Source organism: Nematolebias whitei, chromosome 3 (assembly GCF_014905685.2).
Source record: "Nematolebias whitei isolate Nwh7 chromosome 3, NemWhi1, whole genome shotgun sequence".
NCBI classification, from domain to species: domain Eukaryota; kingdom Metazoa; phylum Chordata; class Actinopteri; order Cyprinodontiformes; family Rivulidae; genus Nematolebias; species Nematolebias whitei.
In genome coordinates, this window is record NC_056500.1 from 5,037,853 (window position 1) to 5,050,053 (window position 12,201).

Below are 12,201 nucleotides of genomic sequence, written 5' to 3' on the forward strand. Positions count from 1 at the left end.
TCACATAGTTTTACAAGTCTAAGTGGGACCACATCAAAATGCCCGTCAAAAGTAAAGACAAAAGGTCGGATATCTGAGCTGAGTTTGTTGGACTGAAGTAAAGTTGAAAGCATAAAGACAAGAGTTATCCTAAAGTTTTTCCACACATTGATTGGATACTTTCTGGTAACCAGCAGAGAACAAGGTCAGTTCTCTGGGTGGTTGCTTTAAATCAAAGTAATAGAAAATGTGTTGCATATTGATGAACACCCCCTTTTTGAAAAAGTGAATGAAGTTGATTTTACAGCTGAGGTCAGAAGTTTTCATCACTCATAAGCACACTTTTTATATTGAAATATCTGAACCTTTTTTTCAAGTGAGGGATAGTTTAACAACATATAGTCATGGGAACAAAGACAGCCCTTCTTCTTAGCCAGTTAGTGCTCAATAAATGTGTTGGGGCAACTTTCAGCTACTGCCACGTCACATTTTAGCTCGTTATCTGAAAGACTGACAGAGTTATAGATATTTTTTTCATTAATCAGTTGTAGATGTACACCCAATGAGTTCTTTCTGAAAGTTTATTAATTAATTAAATATTTTGCTAATTTTACAGACACACCCACATAAAGGCAAATACATTATTGCATTTGCTTTCTGCAGTAGGCAATAAAAATAATTGACGGCATTTGTTACATAATCATTCCACCCTGGAAAAAGAACGATTCAAATAAATCATTAACGGTCCAAATCAATCAGACCTTCATGCCCAGGATGAGAGGACGGAAACTTCCATCTGTGGATTTTATCATTTGCAAACTCATCTGTTGTATCAGAACCGTGACAATGAGAGACATCTGATCAATCCAGATGAGCAGTGTCGCAGACAGAGCTGAGGTTGCAGCATGAGGAGGGCCCTGGTTCCTGCATCGTGACTGTTGCTCCGCTCTTTTTGGCAGGTTACTCAGGAGCCTGATGTATGCAAAGCCGGGATCACGACTGCTGCTCAACCGAAGAGCTCTCTTGTGTAGTTTTCCTTTGAATGGTGCAGTGCTGCAGGTCATGCTGCTGTGTGGTGTGTGAGAGGGCCAAGCTAGATGTGTGTGATCAAACGTTCTTGGGGCTGCATCAAAGGGGGTTGGTGATCGAGGGGGGAGTGGGGTGTCAAGCTCCTGTGCGGCTATATAAAGATGATACTTTTAATATTTATTTTTGTGTGTGGAGTTAAATCGGCGCTACCTCAGTGGGCGAGGGAACACATTTGGCCAAATTCCCAAACCAGCTACTCTAGTCAATGAGCCGCGATGCTCCCAGGTTTTTGGGTAAATGTGGGTGTCGATCGGACAAACAGTCAGAGAGAAAAAATAATAATTCAGACAGGCAGACATAAAGTGGAGGGCTGTCTCTTGACAGCAGAGCTGTTGATATTCTACCAGCACTTGACTCCTACACTAAGCAGCACTAATGCACCTCTCCTCCTCTCTTTACTGCCTCACTGGAATGCAATCAGTTCGGAGTCGGGTCAGGTTCTCACACAGTTGGGTTTTATGCATCGTGCCTCCAAAAAAGCTGCTACAATTCACAAATAAAAGGACCAGGAAATATTGTGTGTTTTTTTTAAAGCATGAATGCATTTAAGAGAACAAACTGCCTACATCTTACAATGCTGCTGTCTTTACTTACTCTGCTCTTCATTTTTGTGTTTACATTTATTTATACGATTAACATGTTTTTCTTTGTCTTTCTCCCCATGGAAACCACACCTGGACCAGCCATTTTGTGTTTGTCTTAATTGCCTTCCTGTCCTCTCTTTCTCCAGCCAGTTGAGGCGGATGGCTGCCTATCCTGAGTTGGGTTCTTCTGGACTTTCTTCTTGTTAAAAAGTTATTTTTCCTTCCCACTGTCACCTCACCCCAGTGTTGCTTAGGATGGGAGGCTCCGATGAAGGGAAGATTTAACCTTGGCTTCTCTAGATTCATTCAACCTTTAATTATACAGGTTAATCTCATTAAGTCATGAGGACTCATTTACTAGAGAGACCTGTTTTAGACAGATAGATAACTTATGCTACGTGGCATTTTTAATGTATGTGAATGTTTTGTATTACATTTAGTTAAGTGTTGCTATACAACGAAAGTGAATTTAATTTACCCATTCTTCGTCTGTTTCCAACATGATTTTGGATATGCTACCTAACTTTGGAAAGAAATAGTCAAAAGCAATAATCTTGATTAGGAATGTTGTGCTTTGGCATTTGGCAGCAGTACATTGTATGATGGAGACAGATTTTACAAAAAACTAATTGAAAACAATAGCATTTTTGCAACACAGGTTGTAAAATCAAGTCATCTTTTGAGCTGTAGCTCGGCCATACTTCAGAGTATGAGCATCGTTCAAAGTTTAAACTGGTAAAAGATAGTTAGACTTTACATGACTGAGCTAGCATTTTGATAACTTTAATATGTATTTATTTATTTAAACAGTCAGGGTTTACCTCAGCTGGGGCAACAAAACCAACAGTCTAATCAAGAAAGCACATCAGAGTCTCTACTTCCTCAGGCGGCTGAGACGAGCTGGTCTGAGAAGCTCAGTCCTCACCTCCTTCTACAGGTGTGCAGTGGAGAGCATCCTGTGCTCCAGCATCAACGTGTGGCATGGAGGCTGCACAGCTACAGAAAGAAAAGCTTTGCAGAGAGTGGTGAAGGCTGCACAGAAATCTGTCGGAATCAGCCTCCCCACCATCACAGACATCTACACCTCCAGATGCAGGAAGAGAGCCACCTGCATCATGAAGGACCACACTCACCCAGCACACACACTTTTTGCCCCGCTCCCCTCAGGAAGGAGGTTGAGGAGCATTAAGTGTAGAACCACTAGACTGAGGAACAGCTTCTACCCTGAGGCTGTTAGACTCATGAATCTCTAACCAGAATAATCACTGTGGAAAATTACATCATGCTGCTGCTGATCTGTTTCATGTTGCTGCTGATCTGTTTCATGTTGCTGCTGATCTGTTTCATGTTGCTGTTTTCATTCGTGCGCATCTGCTCACACAGACTCATGTTCTTGCTGCTGTTCGGCGTAATGTTTTTATGCTAATAGTGCTGTGTATTTTTAGTTAATGTTTTTCTTAGTTCATATCTTAGATCTTATTGCTGTTTTTCTTTTACATTTTATACTTTTGTTGGATGTAACAGGACCCTGTGTCCACAATTTCATTCTACCACATGTACCACATGTGGTGTGTATGAAAAATAAAGAACCTTGAAACCTTGAAACTTTACTTGCAGGCAGCATTTAGCGTGGGAGTCTCCAAAATGTTTTGAAACGTTTGTAGGGGTTCTCAATTTCCTCGCTGGAGTCGCAGGGCCTTGCTAGATTGACTGTGTCAGAAAATTTGCTAAATATTTTTGTTAACGGGTCTCAGAGTCATCGCCAGTGTCTCAGCCGCTCCTCACTTCAGGTCCAATGAGTCAAAGTTTGAGAAGTGACTTGAACTAGTCGCCAACAGTCGCAGCAAAGTCAGACTTTAAACTTTATCGAGGTTAAAGTTGAGGAGAAAATCAACACAACAGAAACTAAAAGTCCTGAAAGAAAAAGATGAATAAATCAATTCCCTAAATTGGCCTTGGGTTGAAGTCTTTCAACCCTAACCTGTCACTTCCAACTGCAGCATTTTCATATTTATTTACTTGTTTGTTTGTTAGGAGGATTTATTGAAAAACATTTGATCTCGGTGACTGTAGGCGTCCTGCACAGTTTTACTTTAAGACTCAGAAAACTAGATTTTTCGTGCTGATTCTGCTCTCTGAATCGTTCTGATGATGAAATGTATCTAATATCAAGGAAACTCCCACAGTTTAATCAGCACCATTAAACCTGCGACCATCATTTTTTGAATAAACAGAATCATCTCCTCAGTGTTTTTTGTTAAACGCCTAAAGGTTCAATTATCAACCACTTTTTGCTAAGATTTTTGTTAAAATTTTAGTTTTAGAAGTGGGTAAAGAAAATGAATGGACGGTTATTTTTGCTTCACCAGACTTCAGCTGAAGTTTCTCAGCTTGAAGCGACTTGCGGACGCTTTTACTTTTTCCTCTGAGGACAGCTGCATCCTGATGCAGTGAAAGTGAAGCCGAAGCTACGAGCTCCATCTCTAACTCCAAAAGAAAAAGACGGATAAACCGGAGGAACATTCTTATCTGCTGGTTGAGTCCATCTGTGTTAACGACCAAACTGAATTCTTCTCCGTCTATTTTGGACCATGACGTCCTGCCAGGATCAAAACGCTCCCCGCACTCCCCCACGGTTGTCATGACACCCCCATACCTGACATTGTCATGACGCTGGATGTAGATCTTATGAAAGATCCTCTCAGGAGGCTTCAGGAAGTCCTCCTTCATCTCCATGGCAACATTTCTGGGGAGCAGGCTCATTAGCAGACGCTCCTGAGGAGGGAGATGTTAAGACAGAGGAGGAGGCAGAGTTAGGACTTTAGACTCTGCTGAATGGGAAACATGGCCTCTTCTCTCACTGTCAGCATGGGAATGTTGATTAAAATGTGAGAAAACAAAAACAGAATTTCATCAGCTGTAACATAAAACTTCTATTTTTCTGTAATGACACCAAATCAAACAACTGCACTTTCTAGGTTTAGAAAGTTTTTTGTTCCTTCTTCAACTTCTGGTGTTATTCTAAACAAAAACAACAAAAAATAGAATAAAACAACCTGTTTGTGGGGTCGGACATTTCTCATCCCCAAAACAACTTGTTCATTGTTTTAGTTGCAGAAAATCACAACTTGTCTGGTTTTAGAAGAATGTGTGATTGTAAGAAAAAATAGTTTTAGCTTTAATCACAATCAAGTGGGTAAGAAAAACCTGTATCTAATCATAAACAACAAATATCCTAATGATGAGGCCTGCACAAACAACATGTTTTACCTGTTCACTATTATTAATCGTCAGTTAATTATATTTTGTGTCTCTTATTTAAAAGTGTGACCTTTTTTGTTACTTTAACTAGTATTGGGTCATCTAATGTTTTTAGATGCTTCAAACCAACAATCTGGCATATTTTAATGAGAGTGTTGTGTCATAAAAATATTTTAGACTTGAGTGTTCGTAAAAGGATGTCATTTATTCTCAAAGTGGAATGCAAAGGTAATGAAACAGTTTCCTGGTCTCGAACTGTTAAATATTCTTAAGGATGGTGATTTTTATCCTTATTAAAATAAACCCTTGAGAATAAATGTTGCTCTAATGTGAAATTGTTTTTTAATGAGGAAATAAACCTCCCTTAGCTGTAAAAGAGTTGTAATAAAAAATATGCTGCTGTTGATTCTCAGTCATTCAGGACTTCCACATGAACTCAATCAAAAGCAGCTAGACCTTTTTTTTAATTCTTGAAGATGTTTTTCCATCCATCCATCCATTTTCTTTACCCGCTTATTCCATTTTGGGTCACGGGGGTCGCTGGTGCCCATGTCCAGCAATCACTGTGCGAGGGGCGGGGTACACCCTGGACGGGTCGCAAGTCCATCACAGGGCCACATAGAGACACATGAGACAAACAACCACTCACTCTTTCACTCACACCTAGGGACAATTTAGAGTTACCAATCAGCCTAACATGCATGTTTTTGGACTGTGGGAGGAAACCGGAGTACCCGGAGAAAACCCACGCATGCACGGAGAGAACATGCAAACTCCACCCAGAAAGGCCCCTGGACCGGGGTTTGAACCAGGGACCTGCTCGCTGAGAGGCAGCAGCTCTACCAGTTGCGCCACCGTGCTGCCCGAAGATGTTTTTTGTTTATTTTATTTTTTCAAACCCTCTGCAGATTCAACAACTCACACAATTAAAACATACATACATCCATCCATCTATTCATCCATCCATCCATTTATCATCTTCCGCTTGTTCCGAAGTCGGGTCACGGGGGCAGCCAGTTGCTTCCTATGTTATCAGTCCATTAAATGGCTGTTATTAGTTGTTATCATCCCCATAGGTTGTGTTCAGACTGTCCCTCCTAGTATGTTTAAAGGTACGTTCTTATTGCTGATAATAAGTCTAAAACTGGAAGCTTTATTTTTAGCTTTATTTAACCCTTTTCCTACACCTAACCTTTCACCTGACCCAGAGCACTGACATTTAACCTAACCCCCTGACTGTATTATTAGTGATAAGAACGTACCTTTAAACCTACTAGGAGGTACAGGAGGGGCATTCTGAATGCAACCTATGGGGATGATAACAAACATTTAACGGCTGATAACAGTCCAAGTGTGAAGCAGCAGCTTAAGCAGGAAGGCCCAGACATCTCTTTCCACAGCCACCTCTTCCTGCTCATCTGGAGGGACCCCAAGTTGTTCCTAGACCAACTGAGAGACGTAGTTTGTCCTGGGTGTTCCCTGAGGTCTTCTCCCAGTCAGCCATGCAGACTGGGAGGAGACCTGGAGGCATGCCCGACAAGCATGTTAATTAATTTGGAGCTCCGCTTGAACCTCCTCAGATAAGAAACAAAACATCTTCAGGAAGCAAAGTCGAGCTTTGATTCTCAGCTTGACTCCAAAATGTCCAAATGACCCATTCAAAGAAAAAAAAACTAGAAATCATAATTTTTCCACTGACACACTGTGGGGGCTTGTTCTGCAGAAACTCCTTTCAGTCTCAGCAGATGAGCTCTTGTTTTGTGGAAGGTCTCAGCTGCAGCAGCGTGAAGTACCCTCCAAACTCTCCCAGGATGTCAGCTGGTTGTAAACGCACAATGAATCATCTGAAGGCCGCGCTGAATAGCTGCTAAGAGGCAGAGTTACACTTCCATTCACAAAACGGTGAGTGGAACAAAAAGACAAACACTGGAGTGCAGCAGCTGTCTCGCTTACTGAGTGGGAAATGCCTGAACGCTGACGCTCCAGCGCTCGTTTGGTGCGCAGGTTTTATATTTTTCCAACATGGCAGACAAGTGACTCGTCGGGTTAAAGTGGGGTTATTCAGATTAACTCAAGAGTTAGTCTTTTCTACTTCTACAAGGAGCGAGGAGCTGCAGTAGCTTGCTGGTCAGTGCCATGCTCTTGTAATCCTGAGGTTGCGGGTTTGAGCCCAGGTTGCGTCTGGAAGGGGATCCAGCGTAAAACCGTTGCCAAATATTTCATGCGAGTTCGCTCGCTGTGGCGACCCCTGAAGAAGAAAGCAGCCGAAAGAAAGGAGTCTTTTAACTCCTCTTTTTATTTTTCTGTCTGTTCCAGCTTTATTTCACCATGGACCTAAAGATTTATTAAAGAACCACACATCTGGTCTCTGTCAGTTCTTATTACTGTCTCCAAAACAACAATGAAATCACCTGGATCTGCTTAAATAAAGACACTTTTGCATGTGTACTCTTAAGTTAGACTTCTAAATTCTGCCAAATGTGCTTTAATTTAAATGATAGTGTAGTGAACCAGATGACCTGATGATCTGACCCTCATCTGACCCTGATGACCTCAAATCTACCAGATGGACAGAGACTGTTATTTTCATTGATCTGAATAAGTCTCAGCCATCTGATGACTTTCTTTCTTGAATTAATCAAGCAGAAAAGACAATCCTCTATAATCATTACTGTCTTACAAATGTTTTGATAATCAAATTGTGTTAGTTTCACTCAATGCTTACAGGTTGAAAAGAACTACTCATTTTTATTTTACATAAACAGTAAGTAATGATTTTTATTCCTCATTCAAAGAAGAAATCACCTGAATATGCATTTCTTGATTTTCTGTCTGAAATGAGTCAAGTCGTAAGTGTGTGAAAGTTGAAGCTTCGGTCAACTAAATGTTTACTGAAGAAGAAATGTCATGTTTTACTATTTGAAAAGATTACCAAGTGTGAGACTCCACGAAGTCTGGTCGACTGCAATAATCTTTTCTGTATGTTGAAAACAATCCTTGACTTTTGATAATAACTTACGTCAAAAAACCACACCTCTTTCTGGTACATCCACGAATCAGAAAGCTCTAAATTGAACCGGAAGTCGACCCAAATAAAATGTGGCAACTTCCCAGTTCATGTTAGAATGGAAAAGATTCCAGGAAAAAAAAAGTTCTCAAGGAGTTCAGAAGAGAACTAGAGTTATGGAGAGTTTTGGAGTTGGAGTCTGAGAAGATCTGAAAGAGTCTGAGAGCTGCTGACAATGAAGAGTCAGAGTTGCCGAGAATCCAGAGACGTTTTGGGATTCTGATTCTGTTTGAACTAACCACGCACGACTCTCCAAGGATTTTAGCTGTTCTCAACGGAGACGCTGATATCAGTTGAAAAGGATTCTTACTGAGGTGATCGATCGTCAACAAGGTAACGGTTTCTTCTTCGACTAAAGTGTACCTGGGACAAGCTGAGATACCTGATGGGAGCGTGCAATTTCTGGTCAAACAGATTAAATTCCCTCACATATTCCTCTGTAAGATAAATCTCAATTTCCTCTTAAACTCACCTCTCTCTCATAAATCAGTACAGATATTTTTAGAAATATCTGAAGCAAAGTCCTCAAATCACCGCCGAGTGATTTGAAGTTCATTATTTGTGAAACTGTCTGTTATTATTTTCATATTTTGCCAAATTAATGTAAATGTTTGATGTTAAACTTTGATTCTGAAAATAAATGACTCCATTCATTTGATGGGTCAAAGGTAATGACGTCTCTCGTTCGCATTCCTTTAAATTCAATGCACGGCATTACACAGTCAGAAAAATGAAGAACTCGTGAATATTGTATGCATATATATTTCATATATTTGTCATACAACAAGTGACACGTACCCACGTGACTCACTACAATAGGAAGTCCTTCTATAATAAGAAATGGTCAGTTTAAATTACTTTCAAACATCATGAAGTATTTGGCTTCACATTAGTACTTTGTACAATGAAAGAGGACAGACACAAGTACTTTAGTTATAGTACTTGCTAATCCTGAGTACTGATACAGAATAGTTATTGAGTTAGTACTTAAACATTAAACAGTGACATTAGAAACATTTATTTTTATTAAGAGCACAAAACAGTCTTAGCATCTCCTGTTTTATCTTGAAATATCTCAAAACTGGAGATTATTTTATTTGTTGGCTCACGATGACTTGCAAAGATAAAGAGGAAATTACATCAAGAAGCATAAAAGAGGTATTGGGTTTGAAGTATAGGGGTGTTTCTATGAGTACAAGTACTTGAGAGTGGTAACTAGACCCATACCAATAATGGCATCCCAATACTGATGCTGGTATTCCAATGTCGATACTGGTGTCCTGATAACAATGTTGGTGTCCCAGTATGAATACTGGTATCCCAATATTGGTATTCCAAAACCAATATTGGGATACCAACACCAATATTGGTATTCTGATATCTTGACTCTGATACTGGTACCCCTATGCCAACACTGGTTTCCCAATGTTGATATTGGTATCCTGATACCAATATTGGCAGTGGAGGACACTACTATTTCTCTTATTTTTTTTTTTGTAGTACTTCATAAAATTTAAAAAACCTTTAGAAAACAATGCTTGTTTGTACATTCAAAACTAATTTAACTTTTGAAGTCAACCCAGTCCAATTGGCAGCCATAGCCAATTGACCTTAGCAAACACAAAACTGTTGATAACTGTCAGTTTAATAGACACTGAGCTAATATTTGATGTAGTAGTAGTTGAAAGTCATCCCTAATACATACTCTGAGCACTAACGATTTGTGTGAGATTAAAACTTTAGGGTGAAAGATGGTATGGGTGGGTGGTATGTGTTCTTTTAAGGAATGGTCGAAGACAATAGAGAAGCTCGGGGACGTTAGCTTGTCTGCTTTTACATGATCTGATTTATTCTCTCCTTGACAAACTATTTCTCCTCGAGTCATGGAGGAAATACTTTGTTTTCTACATCAGTCAGCTTCACAAAAACTGAGTTTTTCTCAGATTGTCTCATTTATGTAAGTCTGGTCCATAAAAGTCACATCGTCTGCTTCTCCTGGTTTGTGCAAAAAAGGAGGAAGCTTCAAATTAATTTTTGTCTCTGAGAACGGAACAGAGGAGCCAGTTTATGGCACAGATGTGCTGAAAATAGCCTTTCCCTCATTCAGGAATCAATAGATCTGTCTCAGTTGACACACCTGAGGGATAATCAGAGGTGCGTTTCAAACATCTGATGGGGGATCATCAGGTCTGAGTTGTGTGCTCAAAGGCACATCAGCAGAAAGCCGGTTGTTGGTTTCTGATATCAGAGCTTCAGTTACTGTAAATGGCAGAAGGAAAGCAGCCTGCTTGTATAATTGCCTGTCGGGGGGGGAGCCTGCTCCTGCTGAGGGAAAACAAGCATATCGTCTAATCTACAAGGAACAGGTGACAAGTGTGCACGTGGACTCATGAGCATTGTGTAGAACAAAGGTAAGCTGTGTACTAAAAATACCTCAAGTATCTCATGACTGGATGGATTTTATTGAAACTTTCAGAAACCGTCAGTGGCTGCACATCTACAAGGGATTAAATGTTGGAGTCAACTCGATACAAGATGGCCGCCACAGCCAACTGAGTGGGAAAATACAAAAATTGTGACAACTTAACCAATTTTACTGAGATTGAGCTGAAAATCTATCGCGGAAAAAGTTGAGAATTATCCCAAACACACGCTCTAAGCTCTAAACAGTGCAGCGTCATCTTTACCTAAACCTTTTATTTTAAACAATGACAGCAGCCTTGTTTGTCTGTTAGCAAAATATCTCATAAACCGCTCGACTGATTTCAGTGAAACTCTCTGATAGTAATCATCAGACATACATCTACAATTAACCAACACCTGGAGTCAACCTCTACATTTGCCCACACAGAAATGACTATAATTTACTCAGAATGACAGATTCTGAGCTAAAATTTGGTTCACTATCAGCCGAAGGTCATCCTCAACACTCCGAGCATTACCACAGCTCTCAATATGTGGCCCAGCTTGAATTTAAAGCTGTCATGAAAGGCTGCGGGCGATATGCATTCCTAATTAATACACAAAATCATTAATTTATTTTTACCAAGTGATGGATGAGGAACAGAGTGTTTCTGTGAACGATGCCTCGTTGTTGCGTAGGTAAATCACAGCATGTAGGTGTGTGTGGGGGAACGTGTGCGCCTCAGTAATTGTTCTTTCCTTAAATAGCTGCTGTCATAGTTACTGAGTGCCTGTGGGCAAGTTGTTGGAATGCATTTCTACCTGAAACCTTTCAAAACTTCTGACGCGCCCATGTGTGGCTGCTCAGCGCATTTCACGCGCTCTTTCCCGGTCCTCGCTCGTCTCACGCCTCACCTGCTTCTCATTTTCATCCTCCAGCCTCAGACGCTCCTCGATGCAGTTTCGGGCTTGCAGGAAGACCTTCCGCTGGGTGCGCTCGGTGAGAATCCTCACAAACACCCCTGACAAGTTGACGCTGGTGAAGAGCACGGCGTTGGCCACCAGCTGCACACAAACAGGAACAGACATGTTTGACAGAGCTGCAGGTGGAGGAGCACATCTGAAGGCAAGGTTACATCATGTAGGTTTGAGTTAGAGGGATAAACATGAGCAAGGAAATGGTCTTTGTTGATCATAAATCAGACTTTTTATTTCCTGCCTTGCTCACCTGTATCTTTGACTCTGATAAAAACACTGACTTTATGTGAGAGGTCATATGGGTCAAATTATCTCATAAAAATGCTCAAATATTCACAGGAGACTTCTTTTAGAAACTCCAATTGTTAAAAAAAGTTGACAGGTTATGTAAAACATTAAAAATGTAGTTTTTTATCATATTGAGCACATTAATTAAGAAATTGTACAATTTTTATAGAAAAATAAGGTACTGTAATTTAATGACAGCAACACATCTCAAAAAGTTGTTCCAGAATTCTATGTTTCCCCCTGAGAAGACTCCCATCTCCTTCTAACAAGTCTGTAAACATCAAGAACCCGAAGAGACCAGTTGTTGGAGGTTTTGGAGGACCTAAGGAGACCAGTTGTTGGAGGTAATGGTGGATCTGAGGAGACCAGTTGTTGGATGTTTTGAAGGACCTGGGGAGACCAGTTTTTGGAGTTATTGAAGGGCCTGAGGAGACCAGTTGTTGGAGGTTTTAAAGGATCAGAGGAGACCAGTTGTTGGATGTTTTAAAGGATCAGAGGAGACCAGTTGTTGGAGGTTTTAAAGGATCAGAGGAGACCAGTTGTTGGATGTTT

At 40.5% G+C, this 12,201-nt stretch overlaps 1 protein-coding gene across 1 annotated transcript in view; it reads right to left on the reverse strand.

Annotated features, from left to right (window-relative positions):
• The window catches only part of adcy1a (adenylate cyclase 1a), a 56,847-nt gene that overhangs the window by 38,553 nt on the left and 6,093 nt on the right, over window positions 1–12,201 (reverse strand). The window contains exons 2-3 of the mRNA XM_037674456.1: window positions 11,299–11,448; window positions 4,309–4,427 (exon numbers count right to left, since the gene is read on the reverse strand). Coding sequence (XP_037530384.1) covers window positions 4,309–4,427; window positions 11,299–11,448 — 269 coding nt within the window. The remainder of the gene's footprint in view (window positions 1–4,308; window positions 4,428–11,298; window positions 11,449–12,201) is intronic.